This window comes from Papilio machaon, chromosome 11 (assembly GCF_912999745.1).
Source record: "Papilio machaon chromosome 11, ilPapMach1.1, whole genome shotgun sequence".
NCBI lineage: Eukaryota > Metazoa > Arthropoda > Insecta > Lepidoptera > Papilionidae > Papilio > Papilio machaon.
Window position 1 is genome coordinate 2,655,808 of NC_059996.1, and position 23,351 is coordinate 2,679,158.

The 23,351-nt window shown below is 33.8% G+C and overlaps 1 protein-coding gene across 1 annotated transcript; it reads right to left on the reverse strand.

The window, feature by feature from the left end:
* Positions 1-990: 990 nt before the first annotated feature.
* Positions 991-2,381, reverse strand: LOC106713926 (phospholipase A1). Its single transcript, XM_014506833.2, has 2 exons — positions 2,222-2,381; positions 991-2,143 (listed from the first exon to the last, which is right to left on the reverse strand). Exons 1-2 carry the CDS (start codon positions 2,352-2,354, stop codon positions 1,206-1,208), a joined length of 1,071 nt encoding a protein of 356 aa, XP_014362319.2. The 5' UTR covers positions 2,355-2,381; the 3' UTR covers positions 991-1,205.
* Between the last annotated feature and the right edge of the window lie 20,970 nt (positions 2,382-23,351).

Sequence of the window (23,351 nt, forward strand, 5' to 3'; positions counted from 1 at the left end):
ACGGCAATATTGCAATTATACAAAACATAATGCCATCCCACCTACTCTCTCTGATAAAACAAAGAAGGCAATATGTTTTGGACAAATGTTTCAGCAGTGTAAACTCGCTTTTATATTGTGCAAAACATTTAGGAAATTAATACATAAACAGATCAAAGACAATTAATTTCGATGTCCACAGGCGTATAATGAGTTTGGTCGTTTTTTGTTTAATGTTTTATTCGACATTTGACATTACGTAAATAAGTTTTCTCTGTCACTATCAATTTATCGTATCATTGCCTTCGATACAGTTGTAAGAACCGATAAATTGAAACAGTGCTTAGTTAAGAAACAAGAATATTTCTATACTTTAATACTAAGAAGAGGAAAGTTTTGAATTTTTGTGCGTAACGTATAAACTCAAAAACTATTTACTGGACCTATTTCAAAAATTCTTTTGAAATTAAGAAGCTTACAAGGTATCTCCAGAACAGCTGCATGGATCACGTTGAAATTTTTTATAGATATAGAACACAGTCTGGAAGAAGACATAGGGTACTATTTTTTTTTAATTCCGCGCAGACGTTATTGTGAGACACAGCTTGTAGTTTATAACTTTATTTTATTAAACTTTCAAATACCTCAAATGTAGTATACAAGCTACGAACAAAACAGCAAACTATCACATAATTAGCACGCACGCTTAAAATACCAAAAAAAAAAATAGTTTACCTGGCGCTTCTGAAAAAACCGAAATGACTAAATTTACTAAAATACATTGCTTAAGGGACTTGCAGAAATCAAGTATATCAAAAATTTACACTTCTTTGATTTTCTTACACTAAATTTCCATTTTTTTTTATTGCATAAAAAGTTTAAGACACATTGTAAAAACACAGTTACAGACGTTGCCAATGTCTGAGTATTAGACACGGTTCACTACTTTATTATTATTTATGGATTTTACCTAAAAATCTTTGATATGCAGTTTTTTGGAGTTTAAAATACTTGTATTAAAGTGTAGCAAATATTTTTTTCGTAATAACGTACTGTTACAATATTATTGACATTGACTCACACGGAACGAATGCAGTTCGGCCTTCGCTTTTTAATGACTTTAAGCAATGGCGTAAAAAGTTAATAAATGTTATTTTTTTAATATTTCTCACTTTTTGCGTATAGTATATGGCAAATATCACAGTAGGAATTAGTTGTTACAGTGTTCAAGTTAAAGCCATTAACCAACTGTCGACGGGCGGTTTCTTATTTTTCGTTCCCTCCATTCCCAGTCCAAAAGGTGAACTTCCTGATGTTCGTAGATAATAAAGTCCACGTGACTTTATCGAAGATCCGTACCCGAGCACAGCGAGGTCTTTTTCGCAGGCATTTTGCTCAAAATGCTGCCAGCTTTTACATCTGATACCCACAAATGACTTAGGTGTTTTTATACTTTCAGCATAAACGTTCGCCGCTCGCAGGTGACTGCAGGATGGTACCATACATCCGGGCTGCACCGGTCCACCACCATTAATATAGAAATCGGCGTGACCCAGTGGTTCTATGACGCCTTGAATTAACCTGTTAGAATGTACTACATCAACGTACAAGGCGTCAGTTTTGTCCAGTCTCTGGTCGGCATATGTGTACGAAAAGCAAGGTCCGGCAGGATCCAAGCCAGTTATTCGTCCTATAGAACGACTTTTGTACTGCCGGAAATATTTTCCGGTCCAACCAGCGATGTGAGCGCCAAGGCTGATGCCGAGAAGATGAAAGTCTTCAGCGTTTGCTCCGAAGGTTTCTAAATTCGCCAACAAATTTGCTAGTCTCTTTCCAACCAAACGAGCGTTATGTACGGATAAAACGTATCCCTTATTCATCATTTCTTCTGCATCGACTAACAAGACATTAAATATTTGTTTGTCATTATAAGCGTCAGCTAAATCCTGTGAGACCGATGATTGGGAACTATCTCTAAATCCGTGAATAATGATTTTCGTTTGCTTTGTAATATCAAACATGGCGGGTTGTGTGAGTGTTTGGTAAGCTCTATCTATAGCAAATGTTTTTCTCATAGTGTTATCAAGATGGGTAATTTTCATTGTTTTTACAATGTCATCTTGACTACTCATTGAATTAAACTGTAGATCCACTAGAGCTCTGCCTGCGAAAGCAGAAATTATTTTATTTACAACTGCTCATATCATTATTATAATACAATTAACTTTTAAATAACACTTACATGCGCTAGAGAGTCGTACGTAGAGGAGTTCTGCGAAAGTAAGGTCTGATTCAGAGCGACGGACACCTTGAGCTGTCACTTGTAAAGGCGACAAGATCGCGAGCAGTGTAAACAGCGCGGTGTGTCGGTGCATGGCCCGGGCCCCGCCGCTAACACGGTCACTGTGTCACTGTCCGCAAAGAGAGAGGTACGTCTAGCACTCGCCTCACAAAAGGGAAATCGCCGAGGAGGGGATTATCTGGTGCAATTAATGTGCACTCAGCTCTACATTCGCGCGCCGAAGGCCATTGACTGATATTAAGTTTACATTGAAACATTATATGACATAAGCGCATGCTTCCATAAATCGCATATCGGGCATATCTCATTTTATATTACCAATAAAAATAGATAAATTAACTACATTATACTCTAACTATCTTTATATGAATATAGTTAATTAAAAAAAACAGCCAATTAACAATTAAGATTAAGGTACATTGACCTTGTAGTCTATTACAGGGATGGTGAACCAATGGCACGCGTACCATTAATGGCTAACAACACAATATTTTGACATGTGACATGATCATAAAATTTATTATGTGTGCACTACAAAATAAAGTGTGAAGTATTATATGGGGAGAAAACGCCCCACGCTTCGGAATGTTCCCAATAAAACAAAGTTCAAATTATTTAGTGGCACGTCTGTGACCTCATTAAAGAATTCTTTAGAAAAATTCCACGTAAAGGTTCCTCATCTCTCGGCTATTATAAGTATTACAAATCTGGTTAAAAAAACTACTAATAGTAATTATCTCAACCGTATCTAAAACGTATTATTTCCTACATGTTTGCATTGGGGTGTACTCGGAATGAACGGGTTAGACTTAATTATTTTAAAGTTTTCGGGTGTAATGTCGGTCAGATGAACACTATCTTGGCTCATCCGTCTACAGACGAGGCCAGGATGATATTTATGTTGACTGATATATGTTTAAAAAATAATGTAGATGATTATATGCGGCATGGTGGCATTGCGACCAAACCCTTTTAATAACTAAAAAAAGTATTCTTCAGCGTTAAATCTATGCTGATTGTCGCAAAACTTTAGTCAGATATATTTATTGGTATATATACTTAAACCAACCTCATGAATTTCTTAAAACAGTTTATTTATTCAAACAGTGTGAAAATCCGTTTACCCAGACGTATGAAACCAGCAGACATAATCGCTACACATTTTATGTTGTGTTAAAACACTTCATTACTAACCGTAACATTATACTATAACCACAATAACATAACATAACAAGAATAAAATTAACAATGTTATTTAAAAAAAAAACACGTTTTATTGACACATAGTTTTAAATTTAAGTAATTTTATTTTAAGGAATTCATTATATATGCAAATTGTCGTCTCTGTTCTCTCGACTCTACTCAGTACTTTTCCGAGATAAACAAAAAATGGTAATCCATGATATAATTTGCACCGGCATTCACAAATGTAATACGTTGTTTCTAACATTTTGCACGTTAAATCTTAATCATACTAATATCGATGAAATTTGATATAGAACACAGTCTGAAAGAATAGCTTCACACATAGGCTGCTAATTAAGTTTTTTTTTTTAATTCCGCGCGGACGAAGTTGCGGGCGACAAATAGTTCACATTATATTTAAAATTTTCATGATAAAAGTCTAATGTATTTTGTAGCTCTGTGAAATAAAAATATTTTGCAAACGGAGTTATAGTTTCATTTTTCCGAAAATTGACGTGTTTCGTGCAGTGCGCAATCCAACTAGTGAGCTGTTGTCTTTCTGTTTCTTTTTTAATATTTTGTTAGTTTTGATTTAGTTGCCGAAATTGTTCACAACACTGCTTCCTAATTTAGACGAATACATAAATTTAAAAGATGTTTCTAACTAAAACCTTTACTTTTTTTGCTTCGACCTTGTCTTGGACAGTGCTAATTATGCTGAAGCGTGAGAGTATTTTTGATCACACTGATTGTATTTCGTATACTGCAGGTGAGCATGTTTCGACACAAGTGACACCGCAGTGAACTTTCACGATTACTTAAGGCCATCCGTACACATGGCTAAGTCAATCTTTGAAAACCGGCGTTTTTAGTCGCTAAGCGAATTACGCAATACAATGTCATAGAGTTTCGTGCAGGCCCGCGTCGTCAACAGGCCGACATTTTGTTCTTTTATCGCCGATGCCAGTCGCTCGCTACATGTTTAGATAGATCATGGTGAGAACGGTGGATGCGATTTTCAATATGGCGAACATTTTGTGAATTTGTGTTATCCGTGTAGTTGCTATGCCTTTACTGACTGAATAGGTGACTCGCATCGATAATCCAATCTTGTGCGTACTGAGTGATTTGGTATTGTTGATTGTATTTCGAAAATTTACCTTTCCTCGTGTACAAAGGACCTTATAGGTAGGGAAACTTGTAGCATGAATTGATTTTTAAGTAGTTTTCATTGTATTTGGTATTAACAATAATGTTGAATAATACATTTTTTAAATATAACACACATACATGCATACACGTTAACGCACACACAATTTATGCATGTAAACATAAGTCAAGATATTTTTAGGCTTACAGATTTAACAGAAAACTGGGAAAAATCTCACCTAAAACCTATTTTAAAATTTTCGAGATGTTTCGTTGCACAACTAGGAGAGCATAATAGTTTCGGTCATTAAAGTTCAAAACCGTAGGCGCGTTAAGCGAATGCTTCCGCGTTTTGTACTGACGTAACATCATTGTGACGAATGGCGACAGTTACGAAATGTCTCGCTATTATTATATAGTGAGACAAACTTATCCGGTCCGATGAGAGGCGTTACTATCTTGTATGTAGTTGTGACAGAAAATATGTAAAAACTTACTAAAGCGTAGAAAATTATATAGAGAAAACACCAAGACAGCTACAGTTCATTTCAGACAAAGATCTTGTGAAACTGTTTTAAAATTGACAGGAGGCGCTAACGAGCTATTGTATATAGTTAGTTAAACAAGGATGTCTAGCCTGGCGGATGAGTGTAAAACCTACATGGACATAGAAAATGGCCATCGAAAATGAAAAGGAGAGCGCTAGTGAACTCTCATTTTTAGTTTTCTGCATGCCCTATGATTGCATGTCTACAATTTAGATAAGTTTGTAATTTTTCTGTTTCATTTTCTTTTAGTTATTTTCTGACACCTAGTGTTGACTCGCATATTTCTGTAACATAAAATGCAAGTAGACATCGTAAGCACATATTTGACGATGCATTTGGCCCAATTTTACGCGACTTCGCTTGCCAACTAGAGAAACAATTTGCATTATAAATTGCCTCCTGTTTTAAAATCTACACTATTGAATAATTACAACTCTGTAAAAGTATTAATTTGACCTTAAATAATAATTGGAGACTGTACAGTACATGTTTCCGGGAAGCATTGCTGCTGCAAGTCGTGCCCTTCAACGTTATCCGAATATTAATTACTTTTCAAAAACATTGTGTAAACGTTGCTATTTTACAATAAACGACAATGATGTTCATGAGCCCCGCTTTCGAATCCTCCGTGTTTATGTTATTTTTTAAGTAAATTTACTGTACCTATACTACAAATTATTTTCAATAACTGCCCAAAGTCTGCAATAAGCAACAGTCAATTTAAGTTTATAATATAAAAGAGTAGTCGATTTTTTTTTTTTCAAAAATATAAATTTTTTGAGATAAACTGGGCTAAGCTGCTGCGGGCCCAAGCCCCTTGTTGAACACGTAGATCAATGCGGAGTTTAACAATGTCTTGTTGAAAGTTTAAGGAGTGTGATAATTATTATACTAACTCAAAGTCTATGTTTAATTCAAAATAATATCCTGAATTTAGTTTGTGTATCTTTACTATTATACTTTTATTGACCTTAACTAACATTATCTTAAAAAAAAAAAATAGCGGTACTTTGTCTCGCTACTCCTTCAGGCAGTGCTATTTTTATTAAAGGGTACTGACCCAGTATTATCAGTATTTTAAAACACGGAAGGAAAAGGTCGCGCGGCCGCTCACCAAAATGATGGACCAAACAAGTCAAGCAGACGTCGTCTAGAAAATTTTACACCGTTATGAGGGACGCGCTGGACATGAGCCGGTGGAAGCTTATCATCTTCTGCAGATGCAACCCTACACATGCTGACCACGATCCTCAGAAATAATGGACCGAATTAGAGAAATAAGGTATAGTGTAGATTAAAAATTAATAATAATAATACACTTATTATTCTGAAAAGTAAGCACGACCGTAAATTGGATTTAACCCCGCTGTAGAAAACTCACATGTTTGTAGTTTTTAGAATTGAACGGGAATTTCCAGGGAAAGGTAAGGCAGAAAAGAAACCAGACGTATTTTCTTTTACCACCGGGACGAAGCGTGGGCGGTTCACCAGTTCTGAATAAAAAAGTATAAAAACGTACAATCGTTGTTCAAAAAGCTATTATTTCTAATAAAACTAGGTAGTAAAGGTATTAATAATGCGAAACGAAGATTCTTTACGGCAAATGTTAAAAGGCGATTTTCTTGCTTTATTGAATTTCAAATCTTGTCTTTGCTTTTGTGGTATATATTTAATTTTTTTCACAATTTTATCAATATGTAACTTCAGTAATTTAAATAAAATGTCAAAACCAGCATTTCTTTTTAAATCAGTCAAGTTTAATGTAATCGTTCGAGCCGAGCCGTTCTGGTGATACCTTCAAAAAAATATCCATCCATCTAAACATTCGCATTTATAATTTTAGCAAGATAGCTTTGGAATTGTTAATTCGTATTGCATTGATTTTTTTTATTGCTTTTGTAGAAAATAATCTTAATGTGTCTTACTTCGTTCTTGAAATAAAACGTTGTTGCAGAAGTGCTTTGACAAATTGGACGTATGAAATTTTTCATTCTTAACTTGAAACGTTTCGTTGTGTTTACACAAGTAGGGATTTGATTTGACGGAATGTTCTTTTTTTTTGTTTTTACTGCTGATATTTTAACTGTTTAAGGTTCTTAATATGATACAATCTTTAATTATTTTGACTCAGTGTTAAAGCGATTACTGAGTAATAACAGATCACTATTTTTACTTAGAAAATAAATAAATAGTTTCTAATTCATTTATTTCAAAGTAATGAAGTAATGTTATAATTTATATATTACCAATATTGTTAGTATTGTATTGATATTTTTTTTACTTTAATGAAATAATTAAAGATTTCCACATTATCTTCTGTTTTATTGAGGTGTTTAGAGGTTAACTTAAAAAAAATGTGTAACATATTCATAGTGCAAGAAAAAGGTTTCATTAAAACTGAACATTTTATTTTTTTACATTTTATCAAGTCTCCTGTCTTCGCGCGTCCATTCTTGGTATTGTCACGTCTTGCACTCTACGACTGCGAGTACAGCCGTTATTAATTATGTTATAATGATGTTTAATGTGACTTTAATTTAACTTGTTAATTTTAATTTAAACAAATAATGTATGAAACTATCATGAAATAAAGGCTAATTAAATTAAATTAAAAATGATGTTTAATGGAGTTAAAACATCTTACTAATATTATAAATGCGAATATTTGGACGTATGGATAGATGTTCGTTATACACATAGGCTACTAATTTTTTATTTATTCCGCGCGGACGTTGTCGCGGGTGACAGCTAGTTAGTTCATAAAAATTACTAAATCACTAAGTTCATCAGGACGATTGTAATGTATGTCTATTTAATTGATAACGGGTATTCGAGAATTTAATTAATCCGTTTATAATATTTGATTTCTCTTCCAAGTAGGATTAGCGACAGGCAGGCGGCTAACCGTTTAAATTGAGTCAAAACATTAAAGTTGAGAAAACCTTGTCATCACCTTGTATCACACGTGAGCGGGATAAGGCTAAGGAGATGATGATGAGAATCAATGTTGTCTAGGTTGCAAAAGTTTCCAGAAATTTTAGTAATAATTGTTTTAAATTTAATGCATGTTTCAACGTAATTAAGTATTACTGCTTAATCTTTGAGATGTAAATTTTGTAGACACGAAACAACAGTTTACTGAATAATTTCTTCGTATAAATGAGGAAAGCCACTGAAACTCTTACAAAGCGACTTAAATTATTAAACCGATTGCAAAAGGAGATAGAAATAAACATTTCGTTTACCGTACAAAGAAAAATAAAACTAGTATATGCGCATCTTTTCAAATGTCAAGTTAAAACAACAGGACCATGTTGTGCTTTAGTCGGTGCAGGTAACATCAATATCTTTCACTTGTAAAAGAAATAAAGCTTTAGCGCATCTTTTACTTAGGTTCATTAAACAACCAAAAAAAATATAACATAAGTTATCTATTTTACTCTATGATTACTAGTTTTTTTTGTTATAGTTTGTTATAGTTAATAGTTTTTTTTGTTTTAAAAAATCCTGCTTTTCGATGTTAAAACTAAAATGTACGCAAAAGAAGTAAATCCGCCACTAAATGCAGTAAATGGTCTTAAGATAGTTCAATAAATGCGTGTTATAAATCTTAGTACGATAAGAGAAATTGCTTGCTTACATTCAATTAATATGCAAAACAACAAACATGCTCACAATACCTTCAACTACTATGACTAATTTTGCTAAGGCTGTAAAACGATAAATGTGAAAAGATAAATAAAAAAGATAACCTTATCGTAACGTCTATAAAAATAATAGAAAACGCTTAAGCCGATTGTCAAGAAAAGATTACTTAATTCGTATGTTAACCAGATTTTGAAGGAAATAAGTGGATGTATTAACAGCAATTGGTTTTGGTGCCAGCTATTAAACTTACAGAAAGCAACAATGTATAATAATTTAAAAAATCAGCGGATACCAAAATAGCCTCAGTCAAAACTCATGCGCAAACTTGGCAATTTTAGTTGCTCCAATAAAGCAATACAATGAAATAGAGGTCGTCGCTGACGTTTCCAACTGTCATCGTCAAAAATAGTAGCTCGGAACCTGTTTGTCAGGAACTTAGAGAGGAAAATCGCTGCAATTTTCAATCTATACACTCGACATGCAGTCGCAATACCTGTATTAACCGAATAGATGACTCGCGTCAACGATTTAACGTTGTGTCTACGGAGCGCGCACAACGCGATACTCGCGACGCTACCATGGAATATGAGTTTCGACAATTTACGTTGCCTGGTGTACGAAGTGCCTTAAAAACGGATTTGTTTAAAAGGTATGTTATTAAAATTTTATACGAGAATGAGATAATATTTCCACAGTGAAACGATTTTCACTACGGAAATATTATTAACTAGCTTTTACCCGCGACTCCGTCCGCGCGGAATAAAAAATAGAAAACGGGGTAAAAATTATCCTATGTCCTTTTCCTGGTCCTAAGCTACCTGCACACCAATTTTCAGTCAAATCGATTCAGCCATTCTTGAGTTATAAATAGTGTAACTAACACGACTTTCTTTTATATATATATAGATAGTAATATATACTAATATTTTAATAGAGGAAAAAATTTGATTGTTTGCTTGCATTGAATGTTCTTTGAAACTACTGAAAATATTTGTAATATTCACTGTTGGGATTCCGCAACCGGTGAGGCACTATTTTAATATATTTTACAATATTGTTTTTTCAAAATTTCAAATTCAAATACAAGATTCTAAAATATATTGAATTGTGTATAAATGAGGCTTAATAAAACATTAATGGTAATCTTATGCCCACTAAAAAAATATCAGATTATCAAAAAAAGCTTTAAAATCACATCGATTACACTAAGATTCACGAAAGCCCATATACCGACAGCTCAATATCTTACTCACATTATAAATGCGAATGTTTAGATGGATGGATAGATGTTTGTTTGAAGGTATCTCCAGAACCGTTCAACGGATTTCGATTAAATTTGGCATAGATGTAGATCATAGTTTGAAAGAACACATAGGCTACTTTTTGTTTTTTTTTTTAAATCCGCGCGGACGGAGTCGCGTGTAACAGCTAGTTGTTAAATATTTTCAATGCGTTCAATTCTCTATTAAAATTGTTTCATTTTTTGTGAACCCCGACGGGTAATGTTTTTTAAAAAATAATTTGTTTTTCTTTTACACTGAAATTTCTATTCGTGTTCACTTTTGACTTTATATAAAATCTGTCATAAAACTCGTTTCAAAAGCGGACCTGCTATAACATTTTAGAGACAATTGCTTTAGCCGCTTACCGTTCTTTTCGTTTAAAAATAAATTCGAGAAAAATAGCTGTGATTATTTTCTTTTCATAGCATTAACAAGCTATTGGCATAGGCCAGAAAAAGCAACGAAAAAGTATCAAAGGATTATGAAACAACCACAAAATCAAAAACCATCCCACGTATCTGGCACAATTCTGCAAAGTTCTTTTTTCAGTATTTCGCATTCAAAGTCTTGTCATCTTACGCTGTAAATATCTGTAGCTAGTACTCGTAAATTGGCAAGTTATGTTCTATGGAGTGGATCCGCGTGGGTAGTATCGCCTGAAAGACGCATATGCAATGAAACAAAGGAGCCCAAGCTTTAATCATAACAAAAATATCCGCTTGCCCGCTTTGTAACGTGGAGACTTTTATTTAATCCAAGATTGAACTGAGAATTCAAAAGATTTTTAAAATAATATAAAAGAATACATTCGCAATTTTATAATTAATTACATTCTTTAAAATGTATCTAGCCGTTTGCGTTCGAAAACATTGGATGTGAGTTTGAAATATACTCGTTTACATGTAAACAATCCCACTAATATATAAATTTTTTACGAGTCAATCGGAAGGCCTCAATAGGCTCCAAATTTTATCAAGCGTCTTAAACAACAACCTTTAAATATATCCATGGTGTTAATCTGTTAATTTTATTTACTTGTCAGTTATAAGTAAACAACAGCAATACTTCTATTCAATACCAAACAAAGTTCTTGAACAAAATTTATTACAATAATGAATTAATCTCGCACGAGGATCGTAAACAATATTTGTTCAAATAGACATGTCGCTCGCCCACCGGCAGAAGTTTTCCCATAAATATAGCATTATCGCAACACATTTTCTCTAATAATAATTTGTGGGAGCATAAAACAGCTTATCGTCACACGACATCGACAAGACTAACTTTACACTAACCATTTTACTCCATCTACATATAAATAGGATTAGATAAATGCCGAGGCGATATAGTTTACAAAGGAATTTGTTACAAACTACTTAATACCTTGTAATATTTAATTCATATATATCGCAATTCATAATTTACTATTCAATGTAATTATCTATATATATAAAAGAAAGTTGTGTTAGTTACACCATTTATAACTCAAGAACGGCTGAATCGATTTGACTGAAAATTGGTGAGCAGGTAGCTTAGAACCAGGAATAGGACATAGGATAATTTTTACCCCGTTTTCTTTTTTTTTTTTTTATTCCGCGCGGACGGAGTCGCGGGTAAAAGCTAGTCAGAAATAAAAAGAGCGTGAGTACTCTTGGTCCACTTTAAGTCCTGTTTCGCTTACCAACCTTTTCATAAAAGAAAAGGATGGAAAGGGGACGCGAATCAGCGGTGGAGGGGCCGCATAGGAAAAGTAAATATACTCTTTCTGTGCGTCCTTTCCTCTGTCTATCAAAGGTAGACAACGCATCTGCAAATGCGGATGTCTATTGGTGGCGGTCGCTTCGCTGTTTTAGCATATCAAGGTGACCGCTGGCAGGTTTGACACTTTATAGTAAAAAAAAACTACAAATGTAAATATTATAAAATAGAAAGCTTAGATAGAAATGGATGGATATAAGTTTGTTAGAAGGTAAATCCAAAACAGCTGTATGGAGCTGAATAAAATTTGGAACACATATATAGATCGCAGTCATGAATAACGCATAGTCTAAATTTTATCTAGGAAAAGTTATGTCGTGGGATATGTTAGTTTTTGATTTTCACATAATATCTCAACAGCCAAGTATATACTCAATTTTTATAATTCCACATAAAGTAGCGAGCAACAGCTAGTTTAATAATATATCCATATTAATAAATACGCACAATTTTCCACTTTCTTAAAGCCCGTAGCTCTCAGAAAACACAAATAATATAATTGGATAACAGAAGTATAATTTGGCAAATAAATGGAGCTAACTAAATTCCCTCAAGCCATTTTGCAACGTAAATGTAACAATAGCCAAGTTATTACGCTGGAACTGAGCACTTATGGAGGACTAAATTAATTAATAGCGCCTACTAAAATAGAAAAACGAAAACAGCGTGGAGCTTTGCCTAGCAACGAATTCGTATCCAATTTTCAGATACCAACACATTTTTTTTAAATATTTAGCCCTAAATATCCTTAGTAACAATTGAGATCTCGGGTCCGGCTTCCGTGTGCTTTGCATGATTAATTCAACTAAAACTAAAGAAGTCCTTATCTGAAATTTTCAAAATACTGACTTTGTTATGTCTGCGACTTGTTGGTTCAATCATCTTAATTACATTTAAGAAATTTATTTAAATTTTGAATTAAAGATTTGAGAGATGTTTCCATATCCATTTAGGTTACAGACATGTACTTAAGTATATTTATTTATTTATTTCTGGCTCAAGCTTTTAGTTTATTTTAATTTAAACTTTTTGATTCGTTTATTAGAAACTTCGTATTTATTTACACAAACTTGCATTTCAACAGCTGCTACAAACTGAAATGTTTTGTGTTTGTCTTTGCAAGTCGCGTTGTATCAAATTGGCTTACTTACTATTATTTTTATCGATTTAAAAAATTTGAATTGTAAATTTGGATTCGAATTTGAAAGAAAACATATAAAAAGTTTCAAGAGAGGGCAACGAACCAGACAAGATTATTGTTATCATAACGCACATTTTGAAACTAATTTCAAAAAACATATTTTTAATATGTTTCTAGTACTCATGACACACAAATTAAATATGTAAGTAGACGTGTAACATGAACAATGGAAGAGCGTTGAGCTTAACTTTAAAAAAATCTTTTATTTCTAACTAGCTTTCTACCCGCGAATCTGTCCGCGCAGAGTAAAAAATAGAAAACGGGGTAAAAATTATCCTATGTCCGTTTCCTGGTTCTAAGCTACCTGCCCACCAATTTTCAGTCAAATCAATTCAGCCGTTCTTGAGTTATAAATAGTGTAACTAACACGACTTTCTTTTATATATATAGATAGATAGTGCACTACATATTCAACGTAAACATGACTGTTGAACGTCTCGTCATGTAAATCAAAGTGACAAGAACAGAGACGAGGTCTCTGTTACAATTAAAGGAGCAAAGTAAAGGTTTCTGCAGTTGGCATCCCTATTTTAGATGCTTGTTAAAATCTATCCAATTATAAGGACCACCATTCTCTCAAGGCCAAATCCAAGTCCTCATTCTCTTTTCTAATAAAGAATGAATGTAAAGAAGAAATACGCAGAAGAAGAACAATTCAGCGGATGGATAGGAAACAGAAATTTACTTATTTAAGTTTATTAATTAGGATTTCTCAATAAAGGTAGGAAACGCATCTGTCTCATTATGTCTGTAACGGTCATTTAAAACCAGGTGTTTTGCTTGCTGTCAACTAATCCGCACTGAGCCAGCGTGATTAATTATGGCCTAGGTTCCTATAAATTGAGTATTCTCTGAGCCCCTCGGTGGGGACGTATAATGAGCTGGCGACGATCTGCTTGCTTGTTTTCTGCCTTCCTAACACAAAAAGAATGAATTGGTCAAGATAGATAACATTGACAAAACATTATATAAATTTTGTGCAGCTATTAAAGATTACTTAACTGCCTTCTCTGTTCAGAATAAAACTTATATTCGGAATTATTCTTGTAACGATAAAAAAGTATATACTTAAGTCTACCCTTAAATAGGATTTTCGACATTTGAGATAAATCCCGAAATAACTGGGTTTTATTACACCGTTCGCTCGTTTTAAGGTTAAAGCCATTATTTCTAATATTGAGAGAGTGGTAAATAAGATCACTTTTGTCTTAAAACCCTTAGGTTTATTAATCTTGCTAAATGTCAAAATCTCGATTCTGTTATTTTGCAAGCAAATTGCATTTCATTACTTTAAAGAATAACATAATTCTCTTTGAAGTTACTTAAAAAGATAAAGTAGCGTAAAAAACTGAGATAAAAATTAAAATTTACATGCTTGTATTTGCATTTAAATCTTATTAATTCCCGCGTCGTTAAATTATATCTTTATAGCTATCGAATCGAAACGAAGATATAAGTTTTACGCAACGCCAACTAAGCGATGTATTGACAAAAGCACGTTAACCTCAAAGTTTGCCGTGGATCCATTGAAAGCCAACTACGTAGATATAGAAGGTAAGAAGCAAGTAACTCAGGTTCTGATTAGCGTGCCTTTTTCGGGGAATCGATAAGTTAAATTACAGTTTTTGTTCGTAAAGGAAAAGTAAAAAATGTTATGTAGTCACATACGGTGCTTTATTCTCATAAAAAATAAAAAAGGCAAGTAAAATTGTATTTTTAACATTTGCGATATAAATTACAATAGACAACTTCGGTATAAATTACATATATATAAAATTCTCATAATGTTCGTTTCCGTACTCCTCCGAAACGGCTGGACCGATTCTCATGAAATTTTGTGAGCATATTGAGTAGGTCTGAGAATCGGCCAACATCTATTTTTCATACCCCTATTAAGTTTTTTTTAACTGCGCACGGACGGAGTCGCGGGCGAAAGCTAATTACATTTGTAAACTTTTACTGCATGTATATTTAAAACTAATACACCTATTATATCTAAATATTACACACAATATTTTGTGGTTTAACACACATGCTGACTCACATAGCTTAGAGCAATAAAGTGTCTAATCCGTCGAGACTTTTAGTCGCGCAAACCCTAAGTCTAAGACCCCTGCCACTCTACAATCCAGTGAACTTGTGAAAGTCCTGAGGCGGTTAGCGGTCATGATTCAAAAAAAAGAATCACTTCAGTTTAAATAAGATATTCGAGTCGATAAATAAGATTGGATAACGTAACTAATACATCGAATATGAAGAAAAATATAACACCCACACGAGTCGCAAAGACAGTGACAAGCAAATATGAATGGGATGACTCATTCGCTAGACTCTCATAGTATCTTATGACCCGAAGCAAGCTTACGTACACATACTACGATTTATTATCGGCGAAATTACGTAAATATTTCGGACTTCTGCATTAAGCTAGGGTTGAAGTAAACAGTTCTGTTTGGAAACTTCCAATTTATAGAATTTGAAAAAAATACTTAACTTAAAGACATCGTTTTTTTTATAGTTAAAGATGGCAATCGAGCCAGCGTCTATCTTATTTGCTGAAATAGTGCAGTGACGCTGCCCCTAGACATTTGCAACAAATAAAAAAGTAGCAGATGTGTTCTCTACCTTTAAATGATAGAAGATGTCAGGTACGGTAAGATATGTATATACCCCCTTTATATAAGTCCCTTTCTCTCCAAATTCACTTTCCACCACATCCATTTCTTGTAAATACATTGCGGTAAGGAAAAGACTAGAATTTGGCCTCCATCACACACACTTGTCAACGCGGAAATACTTCCACATTACGCCCGTCTTCTGTGTAGTTGTGGTATTGCACCGGGCTAACGGGCTATTCGTGAAGCAGCTCATGATACTGTTGTCTTTAAGACTGTTAAGATTACAGCTGTGGATTTAAAATGTTTTCACGATTTTGTATTATGAACACTCCGGTATGATATTACTTGATGTAGATTTTGTGGGGTAAGCGGCGCGACGCGACGGCAAGCGGCGACCGTGGGCGTTGCGCGGGCCATCGCCGGCACGGGCGCCGTCGCTCAGTGTTCGCCCGACGCCGAGCACGGCGCACGTCTTCTTCCCGTAGCGACCTCACGCTCCAGTTCGTGTTAGCCACCCTGAGTCCTGCGCCGAGCACCCCGCTCGCCGTCGCTAGTCCGCCCGCCGCCGCCGGCACAACAACCACCGCACGGTGCCCTTACTATGTGCCACTGATCCTCACCTCAGACGTGACGCTGCTCTCCTAACGATACGAGTAAGTTCACTTTTGATACACTTTGTGTAACGCTTTTACTATCGTTGCTTTTTTATTTTCATGCTTTATCCTTTTCGTTGCTTATTTTTTGTATTTTTTATTTTGCTCTTTTATTCTAGGATTTAAATTGTTTTTTGAGTGCGAAGAATTATATTTAAAAATAAATTTTTTTTTTCAAAGACAGTCGTTTCTGTACACCTAATTGTTCTATTCCATTGAATACTAATATGTCGATATTTATTTCTTCTGAATAATAAAATGTATATCTCAACCTGAGAATAAAATAAGAAATAGATTCATTTTGATATAATTTACTTTAATATTTTATGTTTATACTAAAAATAATTTCACGGGCTAACGTGAGCCCAATATAGCCCCTTACTATTCTCGTTCATTGAAGTTACTCGCTCGTTGGGGGTGTATATTGGATAAAAGTAGACGTCTAAACCTACCTGTCTCGCCTTCCCTAACGATGTCTCCATTTCCCACGGTATCTCGTATTGATCTTCCAATATTTCGTCACTTTTTAACTGTTTTGCCAAATCTCTTCCCGTAGTAACCTCAAATATGTATATATTTATATATAGATCTTAAAAATTACTTTTTTAAAGTCTTATTAAAATTTTCAACTAAAGCTTCTACTTACAATTAAATCTTTACCTACCTACCTCAGATATTAATCTGACCTAGACGATCAGAAGTATAGCGAATTAAAATTTTGTTTTTAACTTTTTATTTATAAATTACTATTATGATGTTATGTTTCGTATTTTTACATTCTTAACACTTTTAATCCGTATTTTTATTTTAACATATAGGGACCAAGACTGTAAGTTTATGTGCAAAATATAAATATATTTTCAAACAATACACCGTAATGAGTTACATCCATTTATTTATACACGTAAAATGTTACAATTTTAAATATTACAATCAATTATTTTTATTAAAAAATTAAGCAAGTTAAATGTTATTAATGCCGTGTACGTCAGTCAAGTAGCTTTGCTGAAAATAAATGATGAGCAATAATCATGATGCAAACAACTATTTAAGACTGTCAAAGATCTTTTGAAAGCACTTCATGATTCTTTACTTAACTTCTAGCCTAACATATAATAAAATACCAAAAATATCTTTTACATGTTCTACAAAATAACACACGTATTTGTTTCCGAACATAATCCTGGAGTGCTCGTAATGATAAGATCTTTTTTTAAGTTCGATTCTTGAGCTTAAAACGTTTTTCAAAGAAGCAAAATAGCTTAACGAGTGAAGAGTTATCTGATCGACTTGCCTTGTCACCTGAGATAACGATTTCACAAAAAGGCTACCACAAATAACGTGCTATATACGTGTAAGTTAAACCTATTCTCAAATTTATATTATAAGGATCTCTAAATATATCAATACACAGCAACCTACCGTACGTAAACTTTGAGAAAAGTATCCTAATGTCATCCATAGGTCCTGAATTCGATCTTCGCTAAGCACCAATGTATTTTCGATTTTCTTTCGTATGTAGACTTATACAACGTTCTTGCGGTGAAGGAAAACATCAAGATGAAACCTAGAGGTTCTGTAGACTGATCTACCAAGAAATTCAAATATTTAATAGTCAACCTATCCGCAGTTGGCCAGCGTGGTTAAGCATAATCACCCTTAATGTAGGGCACATTCAAGCCTAAGTGGGGACTTATATATTAAAGTTAAACTTTCATCACATTTAAGTTAGATATTCATCAGGTACTTCTAGGTACTGATAATGAAGGCACTGCTTTATTGGCAGACAAATCAGAGAAAAGACTTTGTACCTCTGTCTCCGTAACCGAACACCGTAACACCTAAAATAAGCGAAAACTGAAATTTTAGCTTCATTAAAAGAGTTATTATTAGGCTGACTCGATTTTATTATAAACGTTACACTTTACATAAAGCAATATTTTCTTAATATCGCGCAATATGAACCTTCATTTTTCGGAGCTTCGTGTAATTTATTCACACCTTAGAATGTAATTTAATAGTATTCGTCGTCTTTTTGTGTAGGACAGGCAAATTTTAACACAAGCGACATTTTTAGCGTTACAATTTTACGCACCTGCCTCGCCCTGCTGATGCTTTTATTAAATACTAGCTTTTGCTCGCGACTTCGTCCGCGCACAATTGAAAAAAAAAATCCCAAATAATAAAGACTAAGCTACTCACTGATCTTTATAATGGCAAACAAATTTTTGTAATCGATACAGTAGTTTTTGTTTGTATTTATTACAACCAAAAGTAAATTTTATAATTTTAGTATAGAAAAACATAATTTCACTATTCTTTAAACTGTCAGTGAGTACATGAAAACAAGTAGTATAATAAAAATTTCCTTATCATTAAGGGTCACAATATAAGATTCACAAATATTAGAACCTACTTGCAACTGAGCTTATATCGGTAAGCTTTGATCAAGACATGGCTACATAAACTCATTTTATGACTTAAATAAAATTAATCTTACTAATATTATAAATGGGAACGTTTAGATGAAAGGATGGATATCTATTAGAAAGTATAACTCCGGAACGGCAATGGATCTTATTGAAATTTGACACAGGTGTCTAGATGTCTAGCAGATTACATAGGCTACTATTAAGTTTTTTTTTCAATTCCGCGCGAACGTAGTCGTGGGCGACAGCAAGTAACATCTAAATTGCAATGTTTTGACACACAATTTTTTCTATATATTACATATGTAATATTTATAAAATCGCTAGTAAATTATGATCGAATACGTAATTTTTTGTGGAGTAGAGATAAGTTAATTGTTTGTGGTCTGCAGAGAGCCAGATACTATTGTTCTCGCAGCCAACACAACGGCCGGCGAGCGCGAATGGCGGCGTACAAACTGATCCCTAATTGTTATTTATGCGTCGACACCGCTTTCACATGCAAAATTGCTGAATGGAAACAATCAAAACAAATTTAGTACAAACGCGGTAATACCGTTTCCCAATCGAGTTAATACGTGAAATGTTAAGAATTCAACGTGTAACTTTCGTGTTACAAACTATTGGATAGCATCTTTGTCTTTGTAACCCTTACTTGTAGGCTTCTTTCAAGACTAGTAACAGCTCTACATATTGGATCCTAGAAAAGAACATCGATTAGGTCGAAAAATATTTAGATAATGACCAATCAGTGTTACCACTCACTTTCAACTAATTATTAATTCTCCATTTTATATTTTTTTCATTAGGGAAGTTCGATATTTATCAGTTAAACAATATTAGTAGGCGGAAATATACTTATTATTTAAATTTAAATCTATAGTTCCTCTGTAATATACCCAATATAACAGTTTAAATCATTGCTCTCTTAACATAGGGATTATGTTTCTCTACATTGTAATTTTACTGACATCATTTGCTATTTATTTATTTGCGCAACGCGTCATATATTGTCACACAATTGTTTTCTGTATTAGCAGAAAATAGAAATATACTATTCAAAAGGTATCGTGTTTTTATTTAATAAATGCAATTAATTGTTATTGTTAAGATTCAAACAAATTGTTCAGTCTTACAAAATAATTTTTATTTAATATAATGCTTTTTTAACATCAACAACAAATCAATCATAGACTATATAAAACTGTGTATATACCTATATATACGTTACATTATTAAGGAGTGCTTTGTGTGTTTTTATGAGTGATAAATCTAACCCTAATTGTTTGTATGCTACGCTATAACGCCATAACTCAAAAAATCCTTAGAAATTTTGCCACCAAATCATCTATGGGAAAGCCTAACCAAAAATATATCAATCCTTCCTATCTTGAGGTTGCAGCAATCATTACTGATATTGCAACACTTATCATATCCGTCAATACATCTCAAAAACTAATGTCAGTTAAAATTTAAAACCAGTATTCAAGTTTTACTAAGTTAAGTGTCTACAGATTTTTTTAAACTTAACCGCGATTACAATAAAATTCTTTGACAACTAGACGACCATCAACAATGGTAATATCATGGATTAATTTCTCCGTTTAGGCTTTAAAAATAACAACATATTATACTTGAATCTCTTTATGATACAGAAAAAGATACCGGGAATTTTATCCCGAAAGTAATTTACAAAGGTAAACGAAAAATCTACCTTTTTATCCGTCTCATCCGGCGCCATGATTATCTTACTAATATTATAAATGCGAATGTTTAGATGTTTGAAAAGTATGGTCTTGTTTTACCAAAAAAAGAAGGTATCTCGGAAACCACCGAATGGTTCTCGGTGAAATTTGGTATATTTGTAGAATAGTTATAGTATGAAAAAACACAAAGGCTGCTAACAAAGTATAATATTATAATACCACGCGGACATAGTCGCGGCCAACAGCTAGTTATTTCATAATTTAAGTTTCATTCACTTCCAGCGAGTAAAATGGAAAACGACAGGGTACGAAGTTGCTACCAACAAGTATGTCATTTTACTGAATGAATATTAAAGAACATACGATATTGGTTCCTGAACTAGGGCAAAGCCCTGTTTTTCAGGAGCCAATCCCTTCCCCCTATCATTAAATTAATCTTACATTTAGTGACAAAAGAAAAAAAACAATCATTTATGATTTTCAAAAAAAAACAAAAACTTAAAAAAGATAACTTATTTTTTTTAACAATTCTATTTTTTTTTTGCATACGTGTGTTTTAGATTGGTGTGGGTGTTTGCGTGTGTGCTCGTGTGCTTTGCGTGTGTGTGTGTGTGTGTGTGTGTGTGTGTGTGTGTGTGTGTGTGTGTGCGTGTGTGTTTGTTTATGTGGAGACCCCAGTTTAATGTATCATCTAGAATGACTCCCAGGTATTTATTTGTTCTTTCTATGGCTGGCCAGGTGCAATATATTGTTTTGTTTGAATTTCTATTACATGGAGCTTGATGCATAGTAATGGATGCATAAAATCTTGGGGGGGTTTTGTGTGAACCATTTTATGGAAAGCTAGATATTTTGTCTTTGTCGTGTTTATTGTAAGTAAGTTATTTTCTAACCATTGCGAGATGCGTGTAAGGCCACTATTAGCAAATCTTTCGACCGTATTCCAGGAGTTTCCATGAAATAGTATCACAGTGTCGTCGGCAAACATGAGAATTTCAGCGTTAGGGAGCTCCATATTACATAACTCGTTGATATAAGCTAAAAATAGCGTCGGTCCGATCGTACTTCCCTGTGGAATTCCGTAGGAGCAGGACGCTGGCTCCTTTATGAAAGATCCAACACGAACTCGTTGTATTCTGTTGTTCATGAAGTCTTTAAACCAAGAGAGTGGTGTGCCTCTTATTCCAACATTCTGAAGCCGCGTTACGAGGACTGGCACTGACACAGTATCAAATGCTTTTTGAAGGTCTAAGAATACACCTATGCATTTTTCTCCTTTATCTAAATAATCAGCTATTTTGTTTGTTACCCGTAGTACTACATTTGCTATTGAACGATTTACTCTAAAGCCATATTGATTGGGAGAAAGTAAATTTTTTTTCTCAAGATTTCTCAAGAAGATTAATGAGTCGGTTATTTACAACTTTCTCAGTTATTTTGGAAAGAGTGCGTAGTAGGGAGATAGGTCGATAGTTGGATGGAGAGTAGGTATCCTTAGACTTATAGATGGGTACGATAATTGATTCCTTGAATGGGGAAGGAAACTGTCCCATTTTAATACTGAGGTTGATGAGGTGATAAATAGGTGCACTCATTACACAATAAAATATGTTCTATTAATTTTTCATTTCTAACCTATACCTACTTATTTTCAATTTCAATAATTTATTTAAGTTTCATTTCTTGTGCGTGAGTTCAAAGCATCGAAAATAAATTCTGCAACTGAGATATGAGCAACACATTGTTATTGAAGTGTTAAAAGTTTTAAAAAGAAACAGAAGATAGTGCAGTTCTGACATTTCCACAAAATTAAATTACTTAGTTTAATATTAAGACAAAAATAAAAATATGAATTTCGTTGCGATGTAAGATTGTGATATATACTTGAAACTCAATTCAGTCAAATATAGAACATACCAAGGAGCTTGAGCGTACTTGAAATTAATCGTGATTAAACTTTAGTCAACCATGCTAGCCTCATACGATTGGTTCACATCACATACACATGTACATGTGGAGATTTCCTCTTAATGTTTTCCTTCTCAGAGATAACGTCAAAGTACAAATGAAATTCGAGAATCGAAAAACACATCGATACATGATGAGGATCCAACCTATGGCTTGTCGAGAACAAGTTAAGTGATTAATCCACTTCGCCACCGACGCTCTTATATAATACTAGCTATTGCCCGCGACTCCTTCCGCCTGGAAATAAAAAAAACTTAATAAGTAGTGTTCTTCCAGGCGATGTTCTACATCTGTGTCAAACTACATAAAGATCCGTTGAGCTGTTCCGAGATACCTTCAAACAAACATTCATCCATCCATCCAAACATTCGCATTTATACTATTAGTAAGATATCTTTTACTAAATAACATGTCAACATCAGCTGTCCATATCTGAACGGGACACAGGTTAATTGAAAAACCGCAAAACGAGCTCCACTTGCCTCACAACGCGCTCCGCCGCTGAATGCTGAGGACAGTTTGGTGAATATCCTCATAGACTTACCCTGACAAAGTTCTCCAAACTGCCCACACGAATTGCGGTCACTCAGCGCTGCAATGTACATCCCACACAAACGTTGAATACTCATACATAGACGTCATAGCATTAAGTATATTGAAAAAAAATATTAAATTCGGAAAACAAGATATTGTAGTTACACGAGACTGCGTCCTCGTGGCATTAAATGAAAACTGAGTAAATACTCTTTTATGTCTTTTGTTTTAGTTATTGTGTGAAAAACAAACCTGTCCCACGGGGACCTTACGTTTTTCCGAAATGAAGGTAGCCAATGCGCTATTTCACTCAGCAAGTAATGTGTGCCAAATGTCTATAAAGTACCCATGGTTATATAATAAAATATTAAGTATTTGAAATTTCTTTTT